Source organism: Eumetopias jubatus, unplaced genomic scaffold (genome assembly GCF_037043125.1).
Source record: "Eumetopias jubatus isolate StellerSeaLion01/CBP00866 unplaced genomic scaffold, mEumJub1_p1.0 scaffold_13, whole genome shotgun sequence".
Lineage (NCBI taxonomy): Eukaryota > Metazoa > Chordata > Mammalia > Carnivora > Otariidae > Eumetopias > Eumetopias jubatus.
The window spans coordinates 5,784,579-5,799,950 of record NW_028274819.1 but is presented as its reverse complement, the minus strand read 5'-3'; the positions used below and the strand labels follow the sequence as shown (position 1 = coordinate 5,799,950).

The window sequence follows — 15,372 nt, the reverse complement described above, 5'->3', positions numbered from 1 at the left end:
CTCCACAATGATGCTCCGAGAGTCTGTCATTCCTATCAGAGGAGGAGGGGTCTGAGGGTCAGAGAGGCTGCAGCTCACCCAAGCTTTGCGTGGATAGTGGCCGGGGAGGAACCTGCACCCTGGTCTGTGTCTTTCTGACACAAAGCCCCTACTCCTGAGCAAGCACAGACTTCCATCCTTAACACAGGAGGCTCGTGGCAGGCCCGAGATTGACAAGTTTACAGCGGTGCAATCGGGCAAAGTCTCATGGAGCCAGAATCCAAAGCTGGAGCGTCCACCTCAACTCAGCCTTTACCTCAAGAGGACAAGGAGTCTGGAAGCATCTGTGCACCTGCTGGGCAATGGCAGGCACCCCCACAGCAACCTCAATCTCAGGTGGGGGTCGGGGGAGGAACAAACTGTCAGAAAAGTTCCAGGGTGAGGTGGACCGGCCCAAAGCCAGGGCTTCACACTTAAATGGCTCAAAATAGGATCTTGAAACAACTGAATGGTTTATAAAATGGGCAGATTTTTTTTTTAAAGATTTTATTTATTTATTTGAGAGAGAGAGAATGAGAGATAGAGAGCACGAGAGGGAAGAGGGTCAGAGGGAGAAGCAGACTCCCTGCCGAGCAGGGAGCCCGATATGGGACTCGATCCCGGGACTCCAGGATCATGACCTGAGCCAAAGGCAGTCGCTTAACCAACTGAGCCACCCAGGCGCGCCAAATGGGCAGACTTTTAAGTGTCTCTACTCAATGCTTGTGGGAGAACAAACTGATACAAGCAATCTGGAAACCTGATTAGGCTTCACTCAGGTAACCACATGGAAAGCGTCTATCCCCAGAACTCTTCAGAGGGGAAGGGAAAGAGTTAGGCACAAAGATGGTAACTGACCACCCTTATGAGCTGCAAAAACCAGAAACGACCTGAGTGTCTAGCAATGGAGGGCCATGTACCTAAGTTATGAAACACACACCTACAGTTTCAGAAAGAACAGGGGCCTGGAGGATGCTTTCAATTAAGTAGAATAGGAATTCTACACATAACATCTCAATTGTGTCAAACTATTTATATGGTAAAATAAATAAAGATGGAACAAAACCAGGAGAGTTAGAGCACTCATAAGTGATGCTGCGCTGGGCTGGCAACTCTCTTGCCCTGAACCTCCGGCTCCTCATCTGAAACCCCAGAGATGAGACCTTCCCCCAGCACACCCGGCCTGAGCCGCCTCAGCATCCTGGTTCTGATCAATTTTTTTATTTGCTCCTTAATTCTTACAATAGGCATATAATGCTTTCCTTTCCATTTTCCTTTCCTTTCCCTCCTTCCTTCCTTCTTTCTCTTTTTCTTTCTTTCTTTCTTTTTTTTTTTTTTTTTTTTGATAAAGAGAGAATCTTAAGCAGTCTCTATGCCCAGCACAGAGCCAGATGCAGGGCTCTATCCCACGACCCTGAGATCATGACCTGTGCTGAAGTCAAGAGTTGGATGCTTAACCCACTGAGCCACCCAGGCGCCCCACATGTAATGCTTTTCCAATAATAATTTTTGTAGAAAGTAAGCAGAAAGCGCATCTCCACTCTCTAGCACAGTGGAGATGCGCTGAGCTCCCCAGGAGCCGCTGACGTGGATTTTACCAGAAACCTGGAAGCTGCCCCTTCCCGGAGGCTGCCGCCCCCACCGCACCCGCCCCACTCACTCGGTGATCTCCTCCGTGACAGTGTGCTCCACCTGCAGGCGGGAGTTGACCTCGATGAAGTAGTGCTTGCCGTGTCTGTCCACCAGGAACTCCACCGTGCCCGCATTCTCGTAACCCACCTGAGGGGCGGTCGTGTCAGCGGGGCCCAACTGATGGGGCCTGGAGGCCACTCTGGCTCAGCCTCAGCCATCAGGCCTGTTCCAAAAGGAACAGACCGCCGCATGCCCTGCCCCAATGGACCGCACAACCAGCCCTGCCCCAGGGCGAGTGCCGGCAGCCCACATAGCCCGTGGGCTGGGCCCTTGCCTGGTCGGCTCCCCGGGACTCCGCCCGAGCCTCTGGCGGCTGCACCGGCTTGTCTGGGGCAAGATTCAGGAGCTGCCACGGGCCCCAGACTCGGCACCCTCTCCCCGGAGGAGAGCATCCCAGCACCCTCTCAGCCATGCCTACCCCGGCCTCTGCTGGACCTTCTCACTCTCAGAGGGTTTTCAGAAGTTCCCCTCTGCTCTACTCATCACCACCTCTGGCCATGACCCAAAGAGGTGTCCGCCGAAAGAAACCAACAGTGATGATTCTAATGCAAAATTCAGCCCTCATTCCGGTCTCACTCTGGTCCTACCAGAACCACAAAATAGACTTCGGTTAGCTCCCTCAAATCTGTATAGAGTGACACGTGGCCTAAGTCAATAAATTAGACCCAACTCCAGGTAAGATTACTCCTCATATGAAATAACCCAAATGTCAACTCTAAACTGGAGCCTAACCAAGCCTCATATTAACTGTGGCTGAAACCTCTCTGCAGAGCGCTGAGCCTGTCTTTCAGCTGGGTAAGCTCACAGAATCGTGTGCTGCCTGAGAGGTCTGAGGGAGCACAGCTCTGGAAGGAGAGCAGGGCCAGGGCCCACCCCGTCTGCTGCGGAAGGCAGATCTGAGCAGATGCTCTCCCTCGGGGCCCCGGGAAGGGGAGGCAGGGGTGGGGGCAGGATGCCTGGACTCTGAGAGGGGGTGGGCTCTCTTCTGAACAAAGAACAGACAGCGGGACCCCTGCTACAGGCCTGGGGGGCAGGTCACTGCTGGGGGAGCCAGTATGCCATCTCCCGCCTCCATGCCCAGGAGAGCGAAGACTGGCAGAGGAGGACCTGAGGATTCAATGGGGGACAACAGATGTGATGCAGGGGACGGTCGAGAATGAATGAGAAGAAATGCCTTAATAATGTTTCTTAATCTTGCCAGAATCCACTGGATCTCATTCCTTTTGTTCCAGTGATTAGTCAGTGCCACGCAGAAGCTCCATCTGTGGAGAGGGAGTGGCCAGCGGCCTCCTTCCCTCCCTCTTCTCAGCCTTTCTGGACTCCAGGCTTGGGCTCTGGGCCTGGAACCTCTGCTCTCACACAGCGAGGATCCCAAGGAGCCCGTGTCAGCCTTTTCTCCTCCCAGACGGTCCCTACCCCACCCTCCCAGAGCCAGTCACTCTGGGCCTCCCTGCTCCCTAGCAGACCGTCCCCATCCGGACAGGACCCCTGGCATGAGGCCTAAGCCAGCAGGAGCTCAGAGGGAGCCTCTAGGAACAGGCTCCTTATCTCCACCTGGGAGACTATCCCCAAAGCCCCCTGCCCTTCACCTGCTTAGCAAGTTTGACAGAGTCACTGGTGAGCCGCGTCTGAAGCTGGGGGTCCAGGTGGGCGGCAGGGGCGATCTCGACCACTTTCTGGTGCCGCCGCTGGATGGAACAGTCTCGCTCATACAGGTGCAGAATGTTCCCGTACTGGTCTCCTAAAGTGAAAGGGAAACTCAGCTTCTCCAGGGATCTAAACACTTCCCGAATACCCACCAACCCCCACACAACTACTAGGGCCGATCCGTGCCAGCTCCCAGCAGTTGGGGCGGCGAGCCGAGAAACCACCGCCACTAGGGCCCGGGCCCTGACCAGTCCAGCCTCCACAGCCCGCCTTCCTGGGGGAGGGTCTCCCTGAGGGACAGCTCCTGGAGACCAGCTGCTGTGAGCCCAGAGAGAGCAGGCCTGCTTGGCTCCTGCCTTGGGCTGTGGCCCCGTGGACGCTCCCACTCACCCAGGATCTGCACCTCGATGTGGCGCGGCTTCTCGATGAACTTCTCCACAAACAGCGCTCCGTCCCCAAAGGCGGCCAGAGCCTCCGAGTAGGCCCGGTTGTGGCTTTCCTCCAGCTCCTGCGCGGCAGGCAAGCGGGGCAGACGCTGGACCCTACAGCTCTGTCCCACCCTCTGCAGGACCCCACCCACTCTCGGAACCCCAGGGCCCGCTCTGTGGGTGGCCTCACAGTCCAGCTGGACTCCCTGCTCTGCTCCCCAGCCCTGGGCTTCTGCTCACCTCATAGCTGTGCACGACCCTCATGCCACGCCCCCCGCCCCCACAGGCGGCCTTGAAGATAATGGGGAAGCCGTAGGTGTTGGAGAACTCATGGGCCTCGTGCAGGGAGGTGATGGGGGCATCTGTGCCAGGGACCACAGGGACACCTGTTGGGAGACAGGCACGTGGGTCCTCTGTAACAGGCTGGAACCCCTGCCCAAACCCGCCAGCCCCCTCCTCAGACGGCCCCTCCTGAGCCGTGCGGCCCCTGGTGGCCTGTCAGCCACACATACCTGCAGCAATGGCAATGGCCCGGGCCTCCACCTTATCTCCCATCTTGCGGACCACCTCGGGGCTCGGCCCAATGAAGCGGACACCGGCATCCTGGCAGGCTTGGGCAAAGTCCGCTCGCTCCGACAGGAACCCGTAGCCAGGGTGCACTGCATCCACGTTGTTCTCCTGGGGGCAGGAGCAGTGAGAGGAGTGCAGCAGCTCTCCAATTCCTTCACACAGGCCCAGAGCCAACCCCGTGGCCCGTGTGCCTCCCCCCACCGCACTTGGTTCGTTCGTTCGTTCATTCATTCATTCCTTCCTTCCTTCCCCTATTCACAGACACTTACTGCGGCTGGCCTAGAGGCCAGGCATAGCACCCAGGCCCCGCCCTGCTCACCTTGGCCACCTTGATGATGTCTGGGATGTGCAGATAGGCCTGCACCGGGGCGAGGCCGCGGCCGATGAGGTAGGCTTCGTCTGCTTTCTGCCGGTGCATCTGGCCTGTGTCCTGCTCCGAGTAGACAGCCACAGTGCGGATACCTAGCTCCGTGCAGGCCCGGAATACGCGGATGGCAATCTCACCTTGGAGGGAGGGGGCAATGGACAAGATGTTAGATTCCTGGGTCCTTACAGAAGCAGAAGCGGGGCAGGGAGCTGGTACGCAGGGCAAGGGCAGAATAGGAATGCTAAGGCTGGGCTGGACACGTGGTTCCTCTCGCTGGCCCTAAGGGCACTCACCTCTATTGGCTACCATGACTTTCTTGATGGGCTTGTACTCCAGGCGCCGGACATTTGGGGAGGCAGCGGGGGCAGTGGAGGCTTGGCGGACACGCAGGAACCTCAGGCCCCCACGAACGGTTTGGAACTTCAGCATCTGGCAAGTCAGAGCCAGGTTAGAGCAGATTCGGCAAAAAGGGTTCCCCTCAGGAAGAGTGAGGGTCCTGCCCCAGGCCCCCTCCCCCACTGCCCCTTAGTGCCCCACACGAAAGCCAGCAGGCTCACCCTCAATCCCTGGCCAAGCCCAATAATCCCTGGGGTACTGATTGCCTGTAGGGAAGGGAGCAAAGTCAAACCCAAACAGAATCCAAGCTCATCCTAGCGCTCTAATAACTTTCAAAACACTTCAAGCTCTTAAAGCAATCCCGCGTGCCCTCAATGTGCGTTCGTCAGAGTCCCCTTCGGTGCCCTCTCCGGGGCCCAGCAGCCTGGGTTTTAGAACCTCCCTGTGCTACCCTGGCCCCTGTGTCCCTCCATTGGGGTTCCACCTGGCCAGGCAAAGAGGGTAACGACAGATCTCTCAAGGAGCCAACCTGTATCAATGTGCTGTCTCAGGAAGAAAGCCTCTGCTCAGACTTCAGGAGCACGACTTCTTCACACAGTAGTAGAAGCTTCCTTCTCTACTGACGGCCACTTGAGGTGCGCTGAACTCCAGATATCACCCCGTGATCTCCCCCTCACAGATCCACTAGCAGCCTGATCCCCTGAGATCTGCTTCAGGTAACCAGCCCACTGGGAAGGGCACGCTTTCCTGGGGGAGCCACTGGAGCCCACCGCGCTGGCAGACGACAATGGCACACACACCAGAGAGCACCCACCTCACCTCGTCCTGGGCACCAAAAGCCTGCTCTGCGCGGGGCCACAGGCAGCTCTGTGGCGGGGACAAGGCCCCGCAGAAAGAGTCCAAACTACCACATAGGGTTAAGTCAAGAAGAAGCAAAGCGCTCCTTTAGGACACGCTCAGAAACAGAGCAGTAACTAGGAGTGGTTAAGAACCCATTAGCAGTTTCACCACAGACAAGAGAGAACAGTGAGGTGACACTTTGCCTATTAAATTAGCAACAGTGTTGTAAAACAACCAGATTTAGTGTCCGTAAGGCCTATGGGAGACAGACCCACAAGGTGAGGTTGGGATACCAGGGCAGCTCTCTGGAAAGTACCCTGGAAATTCTATCAAGAGCCTTTGAAATATTTATGCCCCTTGGCCCTGTGGTTACCATTCTAGCAATCTAACCCAAGGAAATAGTCTAAAATGGGAACCAAGACGGATGCAGAAAGATGTTCAAAACAGCATTATTTACAACAGCAAATACTTAGAAGCCACTTAAAGATCCAACGCTAGGGCGTCTATACAGACGTTATGTAACCATTAAAAATGCTTGTTTGCACAGCTCTAAATGACAAGGGGAATGCTTGTGATACAACGTAATGCTACGGAAATTAAAACAGTAAATAATATGATTTCATGAAGCTTTTTTTAGGCAAGGAAAATAACTAGAAGAAGCTCTGTCAGACAGCATGTCACTCACTCCCATGTTCTAGAATTGGTGCAGTGTTGTTCTTTTCCTTTTTTATGCTTCTCCATACAGTCTATATCTTCTCCACTGGGGATGTCATTTACAATTAGCACAATGGAGACATATATGGAAGGGATCGGAAGATCTTTGCGGAAAAAAGCTAAGTGGAACGTCTGAATCGTCTCCCTGGGGGAGGTGAAGGACTCCCATATATCCTGTGAAACAACAGTGAGGCTGGGCCCCCTCCCCACACACACAGTGGGGCCACCTCACCTTCCTCACTCTTGCCCCAGGTGAGCCAGCTCCGGGTCTTCTTTACCTGTCTACAGGTGAGCAGCCTCACAGCCTGGGCCAGTGGCACCAAGATTCTCAAACCTCCAGAAGTTTCAACTATTTCCAGGGAGGCCCAATTTTTTCTCCCACCTGGGTGGGTTTGCTCCTGCTACCCCTCAGGCACTTACCCCGTCATCCTGTGTATGAACACCCCCTCACACTCCCTGCTTTTTCCAGATACAGAAAGGGATCTCTGGAGGCTGTGCAGAGGGTAGGCACCAAGTGCCTCTCAGCTCACAGTGAGGAAAAGAGGGAGCCTGAAATACCCACGCAGGCCTCAGAGCGCCCCCCCCCCGCCACCACCACCACCACACACACTCCCAAGTCTGATTCTCACAGACCCTGCAGCCCGGCCTTCCCCAGTGATACCACCTTACACAGCAAGAGCTGGGCTCTGGGCCGGGGCGTCAGCCTCCAAATGCCCCTAAATCCATGTCCAAGCAGATCAGGCCCTGGGGTGCAGGAGAGAGCCAGGCAGAAGTTCACAGAGAGAAAAGATCAGGGCCCTCTCCCCGAAGCCAGAGCAGTGGGGAAAGGGGCACAGAGAGCAGCCTCGTCCAGCTGCTGGTGGCCCAGCATGCATGCCTGCAGTCCACAGGCCTGGGTCTGCCCCCAGCCGGGCCTCCCCGAGCTGTGAGATCCGGGGACCTGAGGCTTCATCTCCTTGTCTGTGAAACTGGGCACCACAACCCCCAACCTCGGCGGGTCATTCTGAGGATCAAGGAGCCCATGCCCTGAGCGTGGAGGATTGATGGGTCACTAGCACTTTCCTCCCAGAAGAGCAAAGGAGCAAGAAGGAGCTCCATCTCCATGCAGCCCCACACAACCCACGCTCCTGCGCCCACTCCACAGCACCAGGTCACCACCCCAGCGTGCCCAGCCCTGCTCAGTGGGACCCGCACCCGGGATGTCGTGGAGCACCCATCCTGCAGCACTCACCCTGCACCAGCCAGGCGCCCACAGCCACTTCTGCCCAGGGACGTCGTGGGCCAGTGGCTGCTCCGCCTGAGGCCACTGGTACTGGGATACAAAGGTCTCGGGCACCAGAGCGCTGGAAGCCTGCGTGGCGGCCAAGACTGAAATCGGGGGAAGGGGTGCCTGCAGTGGCTCGGGGCCCGGAGCCAGAAGAGGCAGGGAGGTTGGGTCATGAAGGCAGCAGGTGATTCACAGCTGGAAGCTGGCTCCCCTGACCCCCTGGGATGAGGAAAGATTGTAAGGGAGATGATCTGAGGCAGGATACCAGCCGGCACAGGGAGAGCAGACAGCCAGGACTGATTTAGGACCTGCTGCCACTTGAGGTTAAAGGCACAGAAACATCAGTGCACGGGCAGAGAGGGGTCTGGGGAGGCTAGCAGGGAGGGGCTCATGTGCATGACAGAGGACACAGGTCATGCTGCTCCTCAGAGCCTAGACGGAGCCCGGCAGCTCCATTCATAGCAGAGTCACACACAACCCTGACCCCACTCCCCAGCCTCATCCCGCCACCACCAATGCTAGGCTCCTCGGGACAGAAGGACCAGGGATGAAGTAAAATGTCCTCTCATTCCCAGAACATGTCCACCCTTCTTAGAACTTCGCTAGCTCAGCACCCAGCCTCTTCCCTTGTCAAATCCTACTTTCCTCCTAGACCTGAAACCCAGGGGTGGCCGGTCAGTTGCCTGGTGCCTCCTGAGGCCTTTCCAGAATCAACTACAGCTGGGGGACACCTGAAGGACAGAGGTGGGCTGCCTCACAGAACCCTCTTCCTCCGGAAAGCAGGACATTCGTGGGTCGTATGTGATGAGTCCACTCTGGGTATGTTGAGCTTGTGGGCTCTGGGATGGACCAAAGGGAGGTGCTGAGTGGGCAGATTCCACTGCTCCCTGAATCTCGCCCCCTCTCCCAACCTGGAAGGGAGGAGAGGCCCCTGTGTAGTGCTTGGGGCGGGGGGCTGGGATGGAGGCAGGAAGCTTCACTGTCGGAGGCACCTGGCCAGACCCACCAGTAGAAGCAGAGCCCCTGGGTGGGAGCGGAGGGCAATGGGGAGGCTGCCGGGCACCAGACTCCCTTCCCACAGCCCTCCTAGAGGGGCTGCCTCTGGCATTAAATGGGGTCCCTTGCTCAGAGATCAAGCCCTGGCATCGTGGAGTGACCTGAGTGCCAGCCTCACCTCACACTGGCAGTTTCCCAAAAACAGCCTCCAGAGTGCCGGCCTTCCCTCTGGCGCTGTTCCAGGTGGCAGCCTTGTCATCCTCACACCAGGGCAGAGAACACCCACAGGTGCTGGTCACAGGTGAGTGGCGTGGGGCTGGGGCCAGGCTCCCACCGTGGGTTTTCGGTGGGTGGATGGTAACTAAGAAATCCTCAAACTCATGGACAGTTTGGCTAAGAATCTCCCTTAAAAACTCCAAGGGCCTCGTTAACCAAACCTGGCATCTTGGAAAGCCCTGGAACCCTTGGGCCGGGGAGGCTGCTCTCCCGGACAGGACAGCCTCGCCGGCTGGATCTCCTCACTCGGATGCTGCCCGAGCACAGCAAAGCCCCTGGTTACCCGCCCCAGGCACACCATGTCGCCTTGCTCCACACTGGGGATGCACATGAGCAAACATCTTCCCTGACCTCAACGATGGGGAGAGAAGCCGTAAGAGAAAAGCAACAACCATCACCCGCAGATCCCTTACCCTGGTTTCCTCTCCAGAGAGCTGACCGTCCCAGAGAGGCCTGTTTGCTATTTTTTGCAAATGCCAGCTGACAGATCCCTTTCCTTGGCCTCGGGGTGTGCATTAGAGACAGGGAGTAAGACGGCTTTGACTCTCACTTGGGCCGTGTAAACAGCGCCTTGCCCGCAAGGGGAGGCACATCGAGGCAGGGAGTGTCTGCAACACCCACTTTCTCCCCCGCTGCCTCTCAGCCCGACTCCACACTTCCTACTTCTCTCCGAGCTTCGATTTCTCCTCCAACACTGGATCAATAAGCTCAGCGCTCTCCTTCGAGAAGGCAGTGGTAACAAGTCAGGAAGGTGCCTACAACAACCTGTGGAAGGAGGGAGGGGAAAGGTCGGGACGCCTTCTGCCCAGTCCTGACGGCCCGTCCGCTTGGCTTGGAGGACACGCAGCACTCTCCAATCTCTGCCTATGCACCAGGCCGGTGCCGGCAGGTGGGGACCTGTGCCGACCGCACACCGAGCAGCGCCTTTCCTCTTCACCAGGTACGGTTGTTCTGCCGGGATGTTCTGCAAGTACTAACTCAGGCAACTCTTACCTTTCCTCACCACACCCTTGTACAGAGAAGGAACCACACCCAGGCTACCCAGCAGGGCTGGTTTTGAGCCCAGTGTGTATGCCGCCCTCCAGAGTGGGAGCTCTGATCCATCAGGGCACATGGGAGTCTTCACCAACTAAAGGAGTAAGTTGTGGCTTTCACGGAAAGCACAGCATGACGGGCGCTTGGAAACCCAAACCCCAAAAACCCCACTCCTGATAAAAACCCTGTCACTGGCCTGAACTTCCAGCAGGGCCACCAGTGGCCTCTGCAGGTCCCACCAGGGAGCAGGCCAACAGTGCCAGCAATCATGTGTCCCCAGTAAGCTAGGGCAGCTTCAATTTGTCCAATAAGTCATCAAAATGTCACTAGAAGTACCACCACTTCGGACCTAAACTACATCTCCCAGGCTGCCTCTTGCAACCAGGAGCAGCACAAAATTCTGCTATCAGGGCATTGTCGTCCACATTTTTGTCCACACAATACAGCCACTGTGCTCAGGGTGGGTGTGCTCTCAGCCAGAGGAGCCCTGCTGGGACCAGCGTAAGGCTGCCACCTTCGTGGTGTAGCCAAGCGTCAGGCCCTGGAATGCTCCTTCAAGGATCTGTCCAGGGGCGCCTGGGTGGCTCAGTTGTTAAGCGTCTGCCTTGGGCTCAGGTCGTGATCCCAGCGTCCTGGGATCGAGCCCCACGTTGGGGCTCCCTGCCCCGCGGGAAGGCTGCTTCTCCCTCTCCCACTCCCCCTGCTTGTGTTCCCTCTCTTGCTGTGTCTCTCTCTCAAATAAATAAATAAAATCTTAAAAAAAAAAAAAAAAAAAAAGATCTGTCCAGAGTTTCCACCCTAAATAGCTGTCACATAGCATCTCCTACAGCCTCGGAGGGCAGCTGTGGGCAGGAGGCACACCGGAAGGGGAAGCCATGGCCCTGCTTCGGGGGCGCCTGGCTGATGGAGGTTTTGGAAGCCCACAGTCTGGGCTCCCCGCCGCCCGTTCCCAAGCCCCTCGGCACATCCATGAAGGAGGGCAGCCAGAGGGGGTGAGAAGAAGGGAGAGTGACTCAGAAACAGGCCCCAGGGATCTCCAAATGAACGAACAAGACTCCCATACATCTGCTCCTCCAACCCTCCCAGCACCAGCACCCCCACCAGGCTCCAGCCCCGGCCCCCAGCTGGCCCCAGCAGTGCCAGCAAAAGCAGGTCAAAAGCAGAGGGAAGGAGCTCTTGGCAGAGGACTCCAGCCGTGGCAGAAGCGAGCCTCTGATGGATGGGGCCGCTCCGGGGGAGCTTTCTCTCCAGGCAGCTCTGCGCTGTCCTAACCGTGTCCAACAGGGGCCCCAGGGCTGGTGGCCGGCAGGGACAGATGAAAGGAAAGAACTCAGCCGGTATCAAAGCGCCCAAGAGAGGCTTGACTAAGGCTGAGAGGTCTGGGTAGGGGGAGCTGAAGAGAGGACACAAAAGCAGGGAAGGTGACAGACAAGAAGAAAGGAGAGTGAGAATACCAAAGTCAGAGACGGGAGAGGAAACGGCACGTGGCCCGGGGCAGCTCAGCCGGCTGCTACCGTGAGTGGCCTCCACGGTTCAGAGCCACGCCAGCAAGGCCCCACAAGCCCCTGATTTAAGTCTGCAGGGACAGGGGAAGAGGGTGGGGCAGCCACACTGGGACAAATGGTGCTGCGTGGGCTGCCGGGATATGTAGGCAGGGGCGTGGAACAGGCTTCAAGAAAGGAGGCGAGCCAGGGCTCTGGGCCTGCAGGGCAGTGTAAGGGAAGGACAGGGATGAGGCGGGGGGCAACTGGCATAGCAGGGGCTGCCTTGACCCAGCCTCTTTCGGGGGCAGGGGAGACTGGCAGGTCGAACACTGCCCCCTGGTGCAAAAGGAGAGCTACTGCCAACCTGCACACGCCTGCCCAGGTACCAGAGCATCAGAAGGCCATTGGCCCTGACAGCTCCACATCCTTTAGGACTCACTCAGAAGGCATTCCTGGACATCACACCTCCTCAGCGAGCTCCACACCCTCCCTGGAAAAGCTCTGTCACTGTCCTTGCCACACCCCACTGTCTTCCTGTCTATGGAGGATGTCTGTGAGGTCACATCTGTCCTCGGGAAGGAGCACTTAATGTTATAACGATTCGCTGACCCATCTCACGAGACACTGGGAGGACCTTGGTGACAGGATCCTCGGTTTATTTTGTCCTTCACTGTCTCCCTTGTCCTCTGTACTGTGCCTGACACCGTGATTAAATGTCTGGGGAATGAATTAATGAACAAACAAATGAACGAATCCTTCAGATCACATGAGTTTCCAGAAATATTATGGAACGCTGAGACAAAGAGTCACAGCCCCTCCTAGGAGCAGCACACACAAGTTAGTGGGACATACAAGTGCCCCGACACACAGATTAGAGCCCAAAGTGTTAACAAGGAAGTTAGCTGAAAGGGCAAGGTCAGCAAAAAGCCCCTCCCAAACAGAAGATGGGAACCAGGAGGGCTGAGCAAGGCGACCGGCACTAAAGCCTCCATTCTGGACAGTGGCTGTGCAGGGAGACAGACCCCAGAATGCAGCAGGCACACGAGTGGGCCAGGAAGCTCCCTGACCCCTTCACGGCACACCACCCCCCGCTGAAAAGTCATGGAGGACACCCTCCCCACTTGTTCACCCAGTTCATCCCAGTCCCAGGGTGACAGGAAAGTAGATGCCAGTGTATGGGCTGAATCGTGTTCCCCAAGGAGGCCTATGGAAGCCCCAAACCCCAGGGCCTCAGAATGTGACCTTGGTTGGAACTGCAGGGGGTATTCAGTGAAAATGTGGCCCTTAGGGTGGGCCCTAATACAATATGCTTGATGTCCTTATAAAAAAGGGGAAATTTGGAACCAGAGAAAGACAAACACAGAGGGCAGATCCTGTGAAGACACACAGGGAGAAGATGGCCATGTGTCCAGAAAGACTCATCTAGAAGGCTTGCTGGAAAGTACCAGAAGTTAGGAGATAAGGAAGGACCCTCCCCTACAGCTTTTGGAGGAAGCAAGGCCCTGCCGACACCTTGATTTTAGACTTCTGGCCTCCAGAAGTGTGAGATAATAAATCTGTTATGAGTTTCGGGGACTTTGCTATGGCAGCCCTAGGAAACAAGCAGACCCAGGTTCTCCACTGATGACCAGAACCTACTGAGACCCTAAAACCAAGGACCAGGACTGGGGTGGACACAGGTTGGTAAAAATGTCCCCTTCTTTCACCTGCTCAGGCTGACCCAGGCCACAGCAGGGCCTTCAGAGTACGGAGCTATTTAGGATTGTGGTCAGTGTCCCCTCCAGGGAAGGCCGAGTGGGAGGCAGCGACCATGAGCAGCGCCAGCCAGCACGAGCACGCAGCTGCACGGAGAGCGGGCAGGCAGCAGGACGACCTCCTGAAGGACACCAGGGCCGAATCTTCAAGGACGAGGAGAAGGGGGAGGCGGTTCAGGCATGGGGCAGCTGGAGCAAAGGCAAAGGAGGGAACAGCCTAGTAGTGGCTGTGCACTGAGGCCAGAGGCAGGAGTGAAGGTGCTCAGGAGGAGGTCAAGGGCCGGCACCCGGACTCTGATGCCAGGTCGGGAGCTTGCAAGCACAGCAAGGGACAAGGACCATATCCCCGGGGTTGGGAGGTGCCAGCCAAGAAACCAGGCAGGGGAGAAGAGACCTGCAGTGTGGCGGGATCCCTCCGGCCGTTCTGAGGAAGCTGGATGGGAGGAGGAAAGACTAGAAGGTGGAAGACAAATGAGGAAGATGTTCTAATGTAGGCCAGAGACAACGAGAACCCGGGAACACGGCAGCAGCAGTACCGCCGGTGCCTCTGAGATGAGGGATAGCGGCCACAGGTAAGGAGGGCTCATGGCTCCTGCTTGAAAAGCAGGAATGAACGGCAGTGATGCCCAGAGATGCCCAGTTAAAGAACACAGAAGTGTAGGTAACGAGCAGCAAGGAAGAGCAACACCCACGGCCCCCGGGAGGGCCGCTCGGTCCTGAGACCCCTCAGGTCACACACCGGGTCCTCCCAACCGCTCCCCCCAGTTCCCTGAGCCCCAAGGGCAAGGGTATAGAGTCAAGGGAGGTGAGACCCAGGCAGGCCAGATGGCACTGCCCCTGGCCCCCAGGCCCTGGAGAGGCTCCACCCGGGGCGGGGGGGCAGGTGGCAGACAGAGCCCGGGCAACCAGGGAAGGGCAGCCAGGCAGGACAGGGACGCCACACACCCCTCAGCTTCCACAAAGCGGCCCCGGGCTGACGGGCAGGCGGCATGGCAAGGACCCCTTTCTAGGAAGCCACCAGCCCCGGGCAGAGCCGCAGTGACCGGCGGGTGCCAGGGAAGCGACTGCCTCAGTCTCTCCTCCAAGGCCGGCGATGAGCCGCCCTCGAGTCCCACTGCACCCAGGCTTTCCGACCCACGTCCGCGTCAGCCTTCAGTATGAATGGACAACCAAGATCACCAGCTGTTTGAGGCGATCACCCCGAACTTACCAAAACAAATGGGGAATAAAACAGGGAACTCTGAGGAGAAGAGTAATATGGAGAGCAGATAGTTAGGAAAAAAAAACTATAATTAATCTCGGAGAAGTAAGAGAAGCTATTGCATTGAGAGGCGGCAGCTATTTTAAAGGCAACGAGAAAGAGCTCTAGGAAATTAAAAATAGAGTTGCAGACATTTTTAACCATAATAAATAGAAGAATGAGAAGACAGTTGAGGACACTGCCCAGAGAGCAGAACAGGAAGACTGGCACAAAGCAGTCCCGGTGCCGGGGACGTGCACTCCGGCGGCGGTGGCGAGGGCGTTTGGAGATGCCAGCGTGATGCCGCAAGTCCCACCTGGCAAGGGGACCGGGCGGGATCCACCAGCTTCCTGCATGAGTTTGCTGGCACAAGCGTCACAAATCACCACAGACTTGGCGGCTTAAAGCAACAAAGATCTATTCCCTCTCCGTTTTGGAGGCCAGAAGTCCAGCATCAGTTACATGGGCTCAAATCAAGGTGCTGGCAGGGCCATGATCCCCCCAGAGTCTTGGGAGAGGGTGTCCTATCCCACGGCCCCCTGCTTGAGGTGCCTGCCAGACACCTCTGCTTGTGGCCACATCCCTCCAGTCTTGGCCTCTGAGGACACTTGGCCTTCCCTGCCTTGTGTAATCTCCTACCTCTCTCTCCCAAGGACACGTGTGACAGCATTAAAAGGGTCCCCAGATAATCCAGGGTCATCTCCCCAT

The 15,372-nt window shown here is 57.0% G+C and overlaps 1 protein-coding gene across 3 annotated transcripts in view; it reads right to left on the bottom strand.

Annotated features, from left to right (window-relative positions):
* The window catches only part of PC (pyruvate carboxylase), a 98,953-nt gene that overhangs the window by 18,186 nt on the left and 65,395 nt on the right, over positions 1-15,372 (bottom strand). For all 3 annotated transcript variants that reach the window (XM_028118097.2, XM_028118100.2, XM_028118098.2), the window contains 7 exons: positions 5,016-5,151; positions 4,675-4,859; positions 4,298-4,463; positions 4,026-4,171; positions 3,748-3,865; positions 3,300-3,451; positions 1,679-1,797 (listed from right to left, as the gene is read on the bottom strand). In XM_028118097.2, the coding sequence (XP_027973898.1) occupies positions 1,679-1,797; positions 3,300-3,451; positions 3,748-3,865; positions 4,026-4,171; positions 4,298-4,463; positions 4,675-4,859; positions 5,016-5,151 (1,022 nt within the window). The remainder of the gene's footprint in view (positions 1-1,678; positions 1,798-3,299; positions 3,452-3,747; positions 3,866-4,025; positions 4,172-4,297; positions 4,464-4,674; positions 4,860-5,015; positions 5,152-15,372) is intronic.